General features: G+C 41.4%; 1 protein-coding gene across 1 annotated transcript in view; it reads right to left on the bottom strand.

The window, feature by feature from the left end:
* The window catches only part of RRP15 (ribosomal RNA processing 15 homolog), a 54,937-nt gene extending 48,338 nt beyond the window's left edge, over positions 1-6,599 (bottom strand). Inside the window, exon 1 of the mRNA XM_027564454.1 lies at positions 6,295-6,599. Coding sequence (XP_027420255.1) covers positions 6,295-6,499 — 205 coding nt within the window. The 5' untranslated portion in view covers positions 6,500-6,599. The remainder of the gene's footprint in view (positions 1-6,294) is intronic.
* Positions 6,600-12,420: the final 5,821 nt, after the last annotated feature.

The following is a 12,420-nucleotide window of genomic DNA, read 5'->3' as shown; positions in this document are numbered from 1 at the left end:
TAAGCCATAGCTAACCAGAATGGCCAGCACTCACATCCCATTCTCATTTCGCCCCTAGTCATTCAGAGCTCTAGGAAACCACTGCTCCCCAGTCCAGGTATTAAAACATCTGTTCTATCTCGCCATGTGCTCTTTCCTGCCCTTCACTACTTAATTTAGAATATTCAAAATTGATACTTGAGAACTTTTTAAAAAAGCATTTACCTCTAAAAAAAAAAAAAATGAAGTTACTCAGGTTTCCATAAAAATAACCAAAACTAAAATGAAAGTTTCACCATGGGACAAACTGTCGGATGTGATTACTATGTGCTATCTGGGCAAGCCAGACAGAGCCCGGAAGTAGTCTGTTTCCTGAGCCTGTTCTATAAATTGCTACTCCAGTAGGACTATGACATACTTCATTTCTTAGGCATGTTCCTTTGCTATTTTAAGTAACTTAAATGATGCAGAAGCTTATAAGTTACAGTTTGATAAAAAGTTTATTTATCTGCTAGGTTATTACATCTTAAATACTACTTTGTAGTTTATCAAAAAAGGAAGGGATTCCTCCTAGGACCTTCTAAACTGGATTGTTATCAAGTCTTGTTTTAGAAGTATATGGCCATTATTCAAATATGTGACCAGAATAATTCAGAAAAAATGAAATTAGCATTCCTCCTTCTAGTTTATAGACATATGGGCACATGCTATGAGGGAGCAGTCAATCACTTGATGGCATGGGACCAAGGCTTTTTTTACATGGGTTGATTTACCGACTACAGAGCTTTTTTTTTTTAAATAAAGATTACAATCTTAAGCAAGTAGGCAGTGCATATAAACCTCCAACAGTGCATAAATTCTGTAGGTCTGAGTAATTCAGTAACTCAGAGGTAGAGGTCATCATTATTGTTGTTTAGTCACTAAGTCACATTTTGCAAGCTTGTGAACTGTAGCCCACTGGGCTCCTATGTCCATAGGATTTCCCAAGCAAGAATACTGAAACGGGTTGCCATTACTGCTCTTTATAATACTTGATATCATCACCACTGTTTTCATTTTTTTCACCTGAATTGATCTACTGAATGGGAAGGCTGTGTTTTTTATTTAGACTACAAACATAAGAGCCAAGCATACACGGTATCTAAACCACCAACAAGGTATTAATTCAATAAATCTGAGTAGCTCCAGGTTAACTCATGTAGGGGTGTCATCCTCTCCTTTATAATGCTTGGCATTTATGTATTACTCTAATGCTGACTAAGGCATCTTACCTTACACATATTTCTGATTTGGGATCATTCGTAATTTTACTGTGACCAAAGTTCAAACCCTACTGAAGAGTAAGTATTACAATTTATCAAAACTTACAGTCTGAATCATTTTGCTATCATTCAAGTTTATATCACATATAACTTCTGCTAATCTGTAACCTCAGTGATATCTGGTACATGAGAAGAGAGTGTAAAAATCACATTAAGAGAAGTTTCCAATTTTATAATAAATGGATATCGAGTACTACATCATGTATCAGGATTCATGCCAAGTTCTGAAACACAGCTTTTACCAAAGCTTTAAGGTAAGGGAACTAGGAAACTTCTGCAACGTCTGACAAACAATATCCAAGAGTTTTACACTCATGAAAGCACCATTTTCTACCTTTCTTACACAACATGTCAAAAGAAATTAAAGCCAAAAGATAAAAAATAAAAGTGCAAACAACACATGAGCTATACTTGTGTGTTTTTCTAGGAAACATAAGTAGCATCTCGCTGAAGGAAGCTGCTTTCAAATGTTGATATAAGGCACATCCTTATCAATTTTTATGAACCAATTAAAATTCAAACATAAGTGTCTAACTCAACTCCCTGATAAAATGAGCTGTACACTTCAGTAACAAGCCTGTAATGTGCACGCTGATTCCTCATGTGTCTGAAGGCCACTTCAATTGCCTGCCTTTATAGTCTTTCAGAATCCAGTCTCTGTGAACTTTTTATAACAATATAGTTCTGCCAAGGCCACACGTACACAAATATCTGAACAAAAAAGCTATTTCTGGGGACTTTCCTGGTGGTCCAGTGGTTAAGAAATCTGCTTTCCAATGCAGGGGACACAGGTTCAATCCCTGGCAGGGAGCTAAGATCCTGCATATTGTGGGGCAGTTAAACCCGCTTGCTGCAATTAATACTCGAAGCAGCCAAATAAATAAATTAAAATTTAAAAAAAGAGAAAGCTGTTTTTATGTATCATCTTTCCAGAAATACCTGATTTCACAGGAGGAAAAAAAAATCCATTTCTTATATTAAATAGAAAATTCTGAGTTAAATCAAAGGAAAACATCTCCATCCAAAGGGCCTGCTGCTGCTGCTAAGCAGCTTCAGTTGTGTCCGACTCTGTGCGACCCCATAGACAGCAGCCCACCAGGCTCCCCCGTCCCTGGGATTCTCCAGGCAAGAACACTGGAGTGGGTTGCCATTACCTTTTCCAATGCATGAAAGTGAAAAGTGAAAGTGAAGTAGCTCAGTCATGTCTGACTCTTCGAGACCCCATGGACTGCAGCCTACCAGGCTCCTCGGTCCATGGGAGTTTCCAGGCAAAAGAGTACTGGAGTGGGGTGCCATTGCCTTCTCCGAAAGGACCTACATTACTGAATTTATTACATAAAAGGTCTTTTATTATTTGTCTTTTATTGAAGAGACACATTCTAAATCCTGAAAGAAAAGGCAGAGGGAGACAACTAAGTAGAAATCTAGACAAGCTGGTCAAGAGAAAGTGAAGGGAAAAAGAGAGTACCTAGTGGGCCAGCACAAGCATGGCGAGGAGGGCGGAGAGGAACTGTGTTCAAGAGATGAGGAGCTCAGATACCGTGTCACCAGCAAGCCAAGGGGCAGCAAGATGTGTGCCCGGAGGAGTAAACAGCCGTCAGGTCACATGCAGATCACCAGTGCACAGTGACACAGGCCATCCTCCTCATCCACTGGGTTCTGTTTTGAAGATGAAATCATGAATTCAGCCTGGCAAATATTAAGTGCACGCTATCCACAGAACAACTAGACAGAGACAATCCATGGTTGTCAAAATCACTATCCCTAAAAAATAAATAGAACCACTATTCATGCCTAATTTTACCACGAAAACATGACTGAATGGTTAATTACAGAGTAAGAAGGACAGAATTAAGAGAGAACACCTGGCATCTATGGACGGACAGTTTTCCACTGAGAGGCTTTCTACTATAATGGAAAACGGTATCTCCAAGCCTGTTTCCTCATCTGTAAAACAGAAAGGCCATCAGCTCCCTTGTAGGGTTACCTGAGGAAATTTTAACCTCTTTTCTGGAGAAAGCTCCACCGCTGTTATCAAAGGCTGGAAGGCTTATTGGGTGGCTGAGAGATGGGACTAGAAGTTTTGTTAGATCAGAAAAGATGTCACGATCATGACTCCAAATATTTATGAGTAGGCTGTTGTTGTTTAGTCGCTAAATAGTGCCTGACTCTTTGCGAAACTATGGACTGTTGCTCACCAGGGTCCTCTGTCCATAGGATTTCCCAAGCAAGAATACTGGAGTAGGCTGTCATTTTCTTCTCCAGGGGATCTTCCCAACCCAGGGATCGAACCCTCATCTCCTGCACTGGCAGGCAGATTCTTTACCATTGAGCCGCAATGGTATGGTATTTATTTTATGGTTGCCATGTGCCAACCATTAAATTAAATGCTTTACATACATGAGCCCATTGAATCTTCACAACAATCCTGAGGAGACACTATTACCACATCCATTTTATGGATGAGGGAACTGAGGCAAGTTCCCTACTAAGAAGCCCAAAATCCCTCTGAAAGGCAGTACAAACACAGATGCCTCTTATACAACTGAGAAAAGAGTGATCATTTATTTCTGGAGATAATACACAGATTTTAGGAGAAAAGAAAGGATGGAAGAAGAGAGGAAGGAAGGAAGACTACAGTTATAAACGGGAGAAAGACTGCTATAAAATCTGACCACAAAAACACCCCTTAGTGATCAAACCTTAGAGAGTGGAACAAAAACCTGTCTCAATACCATGGTCTGCTCATAACCAATTCTTGCTTTAGATTCTGTGGCCCTGGTCTTTTACTTTCCAGAAAGTTTTGTTTTGTTTGATCATTTCTGTACTCCTGGTTCCTCAACCTTATCAGGGAACTGTAGTGTTGGAGAAGACTCTTGAGAGTCCCTTGGACTGCAAGGAAATCCAACCAGTCCATTCTGAAGGAGATCAGTCCTGGGATTTCTTTGGAAGGAATGACGCTAAAGCTGAAACTCCAGTACTTTGGCCACCTCATGGGAAGAGTTGACTCATTGGAAAAGACTCTGATGCTGGGAGGGATTGGGGGCAGGAGGAGAAGGGGACGACAGAGGATGAGATGGCTGGATGGCATCACCGACTCGATGGACTTGAGTCTGAGTGAACTCCGGGAGTTGGTGATGGACAGAGAGGCCTGGCGTGCTGTGATTCATGGGGTGGCAAAGAGTCGGCACGACTGAGCGACTGATCTGATCAGATCTGATCTGAGGGGTCAGAGAAAAAGCTCCAGAGCAAGCTCCAGTGCTGGTTGTGTCCTCTATCAACTTATCAGCTTGTGCACTGCGGGAGCAAGATATAAACTCTCTACATCTCAGTTTCTTACAAGTAAAATGAGGATAATATTAACAATAACCCTGTCTTACAGGATTGTTATGATAATTAAAGTGACACAGTACCTAAACTATTATTATTACTACCTAATTCCTCTAACAGAAATATACCCAAAATCTATGGTGCTACAAATTTATTTGGAAGTTGGTTGTCTAGAAAATTGAATGCTTTCCTTCTGAAAAACATTTCAAGTGGGGACCCTCTCTCTTCACTGTACAGTCTTCACTGTACTTTCCTAGTGAAATCCCTAGTGGAGCTTTGCAACTCTGCCTAACTGTTCTGGCACTCTATGGCAGTCACCATACAGTTAGCAGTGATACTTATAAAGAAGTGGCATTCTCTTGCTTAAAATGTCTCAAGAGCTCCATATTGCCTACTAATAGAGAATCCAATCTTCTTCATATGGCACACAGGGCCCTCTACAATCTGGCTTTATCCTGTTCCTAGTCTCAATAACACCTCTGAATAGCTAGAGCCACAGCCAATAATTCATTTCAACCTAACTAGCCATGTGTTTCAGGAGACTACATGCCGCTGTGTGTGCTTTCCCTGTGTCTGAGAAAACTGCGCTGTCTACCCCCAGACTTAGAAAATTAAGGCCCTGATGAAATGATTCCTTATTTATATTCAGCAAGAAAACTTACTTAGTACCAAAATGTATAAGGGAGGCCCCATGAGAATAAAGATAAAGAAGACATGTTCCAGCACTTAAACGACTTGTATCCATAAGGAGAAAGACACGTTAAAATAAAAATAATCATACAGTATGAAGTTTCTGTATAAGACAGAAGGAAGCAATGCCTCGACTGGGTTCTACAGGACATGGATTTCTCTGTCTCCATCCTTATTGTTAACTGGACCAGGATCATGAGAACTACCTTTGTAACCACCTCTCAATATATTAAGGAGCAATCTCTGAGCAGAAGATCAGGGGTCGTCTGCGATCCCATGTAACCTGAGAAGCCAGTGCCAAGAACGATGGGAAAGAGTGGCAGCATGGGCATATCATAGTCGAAAGCCTCAAAATACATTTCCTTCCTTTCAGTATAAACGTCTCTGAAAAAACATCTTTATCAACCGCTACTTTTATTTATTCTACTTTAACCACCTACGGTTTCCTCACTAGTATCCCATCCCTAATTCCCCAACATACGCACGCACCTACTGCACAAGAAAATTCAAGTATACCGGCCGTCTTCGTCTCTCCGCCTTTCCATCCTTGCTCCTTATAAGCCTCTCTCGGACTTTCCCTCCTTGCTCCCTAGGAGACCCAACTCATTCTTGTAATTTTAAATATCGCCCTTCCTTTCGCCCCTTGCTACCGTAAGCCTCCTTTTTTTTTTTCTTTTTTTTCCGCTGCTGCTATAAAAAAAGCAACAGACTCATCTTGCTTACAAGAAGTTAATTACAGTGACAATGAAAATGTCTAATAAACTAAGTTGGAGGCTTTAACACGCGAGAGCGACCTTCCTTCCCCTGAACACCACTTTCTCAAACCTTCTCACACGGAGCCAAACTCGCCCCTTTGCCGTCCTGGGGAGATGAAATTCGGGCTGCCAGAGGGAAATTCACTCGCACCCCCTGCTCCCGCAAACTCAGCCCGGCCTTTTCTCTGAGTAGCCAAAGCTCAGCCCAAGTAGGTTACCTTCATTATCGGAAGCGTCTTTGTCCTTATCTTCCAGCTCCGATGCTACAGACGCGACTACCATTTTCATCCTCTTCTTCCTTAGTGAAATTTTCAGCTTTTTCCCCGCACTCACACGTGAGTCTCCAACGGCCGCTGCCATGATTCCTAACCGGAAGCGTTCAGTTACATTTGCGTCCGGCAGTAACACAGGGAACTTCGGCATCTAGTTCTGACGAAACAAGGTTCCAGTAAAGCAAAGTTCCGGTGAAACAAGGTTCCGGGGCGGGGCCATCTAACGGGAGTTCTCTGGCTGGAGCTTCAGAATTCGGGGGAAGAGGACTTGTTAGTTGTCTTCCCGAGCTACCGGCTCCAGTAAAAAATAATAATAATGAAAAAAAAAAAAAAAATCAGTGAGTGTAAGTTCTCCTCCGAGTCTGCCAGCTCGCCCTGGTCCTGGCCCGCCGCCCCACTCTGACCCCAACCCGACCCTGCTGCTGCTGCTGCTGCTGCTAAGTCGCGTCAGTCGTGTCCGATTCTGTGCGACCCCATAGACGGCAGGCCAGCAGGCTCCGCCGTCCATGAGATTTTCCAGGCAATAGTACTGGCGTGGGCTGCCATTGCCTTCTCCGGATTAACCCCTGAGTGGCTTCCAATTGCACACCGACAAGAATCTGGATTTCTTCCCCGGGGTCCTGGGTGTGAAGCACTCCAGCCCCATCCTCCTGCCTCGGACCTAGCTCCGCCCGGTAGGCTTGCGGCGCCCTCCCGCGCGGTGTAGACCGAGGCTGGAACAGCTCTGCCCTTGGCAAGATGCCCCTGCCTCCCTCCCGAGGCCGGCTTCTCCCTGAGGTCAGCCTTTGTCACCTGTTTTCCCAGCCCCGCTTTCCCCAAAGCTGCTACCACAATCCGCCGCTATTCCTTTTCCCTGACTTGTCGGCTCCTTCTCAGTAAGGACCACATTTCATTCACCATCCTGCCCCCAAGCCAGCAATGGGACCTGGCCCAAGGTAGGAACTCAGACATACATTATTAGAAGCGATAAATGAATGAACGACAAATACCATTCACAAAGTTAATAAGTCGAAAGGATAATGTAGCATATTCTTACATTGTGTTCTATAGGCCGGGCATAGTCTAAAGGCTTTCTGTAAGCTTAGCATTTTCTTGGAAGAGCATTCTTGGTTTTTTTAATACCCAAAATTTCTAAAGGGGGAGGGAGCACACTTTTTCTTTGGGTGCTGTATCTCTCTACTTCTTTTAACTGCTATTACTATATTCTTTAGAGTTCTCTTCACTTATTAGCGCAGTCCCTTGCTATTACGATCCTCTGTGGAATCACGGGATCTTCCCAACTCAGGGACTGAACCCAGGTCTCCTACATTGCAGGCGGATTCTTTACTGTCTGAGCCGCGGGGCTCAAACTTATATTAAAATGTATAATCAAATTCCTAAGTGGTATCCATCTCCTGATTGGCCTTGACTGATACAAAGTTAGAATGGGTGTTGTGATGGAAATATTATCAGTACCCAACTACTGTCCCTGCCAGCCTACAGCACTGTTAAATGTTCCACTAAAGGTTATTCATTTTTGGAATAGTGGGAGGTATTAAGGGGGCTTCCCAGGTGGCAGTGATTGCCTGCCAATGCAGGAGATGCAAGAGACTCCAGTTGGATCCTTGGATCAGGAAGATTCCCTGGAGTAGGAAATGGGAACCCACTCCCATATTCTTGCCAGGGGAAATCCCATAAACAGAGGATCCTGGTGGAGATACAGTCCTTGGGGTTGCAAAAGAGTCCTCTCACAGGACTGACTAACACTTTCACACCATGTTCATGGATCAGAAGATGCAACATTATTATCACTTCTTCCCAAAGTGGTCAATACATTCACTGAAATCTCAGTCAAAATTCCAACAGACTTTTTGTGGAAATTGACAAACTGATTATAAAATCCTTATGAAAATTCAAAAAATCTAAAACAAAAAAAAAAATGAAAAAGAAGAACAAAGTTCAAGAGTTAGCACTATATAATTTCAAAGCATTATAAAACTACAGCTACCAATACAGTGTAGTATTACCATCAAGTAGACAAACAGATCAACAGAACAAAATAGAAAGTCAGAAAATAAATAAATACATATATATATATATGGAAAATTGATTTTTGACAAAAGTGCAAAGTCACATCAACAGAGAAAGGACAGTATCTCCCACCAGTGTTGTCGGAACAATTGGATATCCAGATGAGAAAAGATGCACTTCAATTCATACCTTGTACAACACATAAAAAAATTGATTCAAAATGGAGTAGGCCTACCTAAACATACAACTATAAATTTTTAAAAAGAAACCAGAGGAGAAATCCATTGTGCCCTTGAGTTAGGCAAAATTTTCTATAAGAAACCATAGGAGAAAACCATTGTGTCCTTGAGTTAGGCCAAGTCTTTGGTACAGCACCAAAAACATGATCCACAAGGGAACAAATTGAAAAATTAGACCTTATCAAAGTTAAAAACCTGCTCTTTGAAAGACACTAGAGAATGAAAAGAAAAGTCACATCAAAAGAAAGCAGGAGTAGCTGTATTAATTTCACACCAGCAGAATTCAAAGCAAGAAAAGTTATCAAGGATAAAGAAGGGCATTATATAATCCCAAAAGAATAATTCTCTAAGAAGACATAACAACTGTTAAGTGTGTTTACCTAACACCAGTTGTCAAACTATGTAAGACAAAAGCTGTTAGAATTGCAAAGAGAAGTGGATGAATTCACCAATCATAGCTGGAGATGTCAACACACCTCCATCAGAAACGGAGAGATTCAGGAGGCAGATAATCAGGAAGAACACAGTTGAATTCAGAACACCATCAACCAAAAGGATATAATTGCTATGTATAGACTCCATCCAACAATAGCAGAATTCTTCTCAAGATCACATGGAACATTCACCATGATAGACCACATTCTCAGCCATAATACACAACTTAATAAATTAGCACTGTAGCCTGCCAGGCTCCTCTGTCCATAGGGATTCTCCAGGCAAGAATATGGAATGGATTGCTGTATCCTCCTCCAGGGGATCTTTCCAATCCAAGGATCGAACCCAGGTCTCCCACATTGCAGGCGGATTTTTTACTGTCTGAGCCACCAGGGAAGCCCTGATAGACTTAAAGAAATAGAAATAATGCCATGTCTGTTCCTGGATCACAAAGGAATTAAACTAGAAATCAATGGCAGAAAGATAAATGAAAAATCTGAAAACATGTAAAGATTAAACAGCAAGCTTCTAAATAACATATGAACTAAAGAAAAAATCTTGAGAGAAAAATTAAAATATTTTGAACTAAATTAAAAACAACATCAAAATTTGTGGGATACGGAAAAAAGTAGTGCTTAGAAGAAAATTTATAGCATCAAATGCATACATTTATAAGCATATAAAAGAAGAAAGCTCTAAAATCAATCATCTAAGTTTCCACCTTAGGAAACTAGAAAGAGAAAAGCAAATTAAATCCAAATGGAAGAAAAGAAATAATAAGCATTACAGCAGGAATCATTAAAATTGAAACAAGCATCTCAAACAAGAAAATTGATGAAACCAAAAGCTGCTTCTTTGGATAAGTCTCTAGCCAGGCTAAGAAAAAAATAAGTTCAACAATTACTAATATTAGAAACAAAAGAGAGGACATCACTAGATACTATGAATGTAAAAAAGATGATGAAAGAATACAGTGAACAACTATATGCCCACAAATTTGATGACCTAGATTAAATGGACCAATTTCTTAAAAAGTGTTTTCTCCAGATTCACACAAGACTAGACAGTCCAAATAGGCCTCTCTCTATTAAATAAATGGAGTGAATACCCGACCTGTCTCTTGAGAAACCTGTATGCAGGTCAGGAAGCAACAGTTAGAACTGGACATGGAACAGCACACTGATTCCAAATAGGAAAAGGAGTACATCAAGGCTGTATATTGTCATCCTGCTTATTTAACTTATATGCAAAGTACATCATGCAAAATGCCAGACTGGATGAAGCACAAGCCGGAATCAAGATTTCTGGGAGAAATATCAATAACCTCAGATACATAGATGATACCACCCTTAAGGCAGAAAGTGAAGAACTAAAGAACCTCTTGATGAAAGTAAAAGAGGAGAGTGAAAAAGTTGACTTAAAACTCAACATTCATAAAACTATTACGGCATCTGGTCCCATCACTTCATGGCAAATAGATGGGGAAACAATGGAAACAGTGACAGACTATTTTCTTGGGCTCCAAAATCACTGCAGATGGTGACTGCAGCCATGAAATTAAAAGATGCTTGCTCCTCGGAAGAAAAGCTATCACAAACCTAGACAGTATATTAAAAAGCAGAAACATTACTTTGCCAACGAAGGCCCATCTAGTCAAAGCTATGCTTTTTCCAATGGTCATGTATGGATGTGAGAGTTGGACTATAAAGAAAGCTAAGCACGGAAGAATTGATGCTTTTGAACTTGGATGTTGGAGAAGACTCTTGAGAGTCCCTTGGACTGCAAGGAGATCCAACCAGTCCATCCTAAAGGAGACCAGTCCTGGGTGTTCATTGGAGGGACTGATGTTGAAGCTGAAGCTCCAATACTTTGGCCACCTGATGCGAAAGGCTGACTCACTGGAAAAGACTCTGATGCTGGGAGGGATTGGGAGCAGGAGGAGAAGGGGACGACAGAGGATGAGATGGTTGGATGGCATCACCGACTTGACGGACATGGGTTTGGGTAGACTCCGAGAGTTGGTAATGGACAGGGAGGCCTGGCGTGCTGTGTTTCATGGGGTCGCAAAGAGTCGGACACAACTGAGCAACTGAACTGAACTGAACTGAACTAAATAGAAAACACTAGGCCCAGTTGTATTCACTGTTATGGATTGAATTGGGTTCCCAAAGTTCATAAGTTGAAACTGTAACTGCCAATGTGACTATATTTAGAGATAGAGCCTTCAAAGAAATTATTAAATTTAAATCAGGGCCTATGAGTGGGCCTCTTTGAGCAAACTCCAGGAGATAGGAAAGAACAGACAAGCCTGGCATGCTGCAGCCAATGTTTGGTAGCAAGAGTCAAACATGACATAATAGCTGAACAACAATGAATGATTGGGCCTCAACCCAATAGGACTGGTGTCCTTAAAAGAAGAGGAGAAAACAGCAGTGATGTGTATACAGAGAAGGTGGCTACTTAGAAGCCAAAGAGACTGGCTTCAGAAGAAACCACCCCTGCTGGCACCTCAAAACCTCTTCAGTTCAGTTCAGTTCAGTTCTTCAGTCGTGTCCAACTCTTCTTGACCCCATGGGCTGCAGCACGCCAGGCTTCCCTGTCCATCACCAGCTCCCATCGCTTACTCAAGCTCATGTCCATTGAGTCAGTGATGCCATCCAACCATCTAACTTTGAGAATATAAACGTGTGTTATTTAAACCACTGAGTCTATGGTATTTTGTTACGACAGCCCAAGAGAACTAATTTTGCTGTTGCTGTTGTTTAGTCAGTAAGTCGTATCCGATTCTTTGTGGCCCCGTGGATGGTAGCCCACCAGGGTCCTCTCTCCATGGGTTTTCCAGGCAACAATGGGAAGTGGGTTGCTATTTCCTTCTCCAGGGGGTCTTCCCTACCTAGGGATCAGACCCACATCTCCTGCATTGGCAGGTGGATTCTTTACTACTGAGCCACTTACTCTCACCCTGTATCTATCCTTCCTTTTAGTGAGATAAATGCAATCATTATTTAGGTCAGTTTGTAATAAGTCAAGTTTTCTGTTCTTTGCATCCAAAAACCATTGCAGTGGATACACTACATGATCTTGGTCAAGCTGCTTTACTTTCAAAGAGGTAAATGTGTTTCAATTTCCTCATGTTAAAAATAGGGGAGCTGGACTAAATAAACTCTGAAAAGTTTTTCAACTTACATTTCTATGCTATTGTAGAATATACTTCCAGGAAGTCTTTGTTTTCCCAAACCATCCCCCCTTCATCCAAAATCTATGATTCAATACTGATATGCAAAGTTACTTGATAACTTTTCCAAAGTTATTTGATGGCAGTAATCTAAAATTAATAGTAATAATAATAGTTTGGGGTTCTGAACTCTGGGTGTTTATTAGAGTATAG

The sequence above is a fragment of the Bos indicus x Bos taurus genome, chromosome 16 (assembly GCF_003369695.1).
Source record: "Bos indicus x Bos taurus breed Angus x Brahman F1 hybrid chromosome 16, Bos_hybrid_MaternalHap_v2.0, whole genome shotgun sequence".
Classification (NCBI taxonomy): Eukaryota; Metazoa; Chordata; class Mammalia; order Artiodactyla; family Bovidae; genus Bos; species Bos indicus x Bos taurus.
Note: the sequence above shows the minus strand (reverse complement) of the source record. Positions and strands in the feature narration are given on the sequence as shown.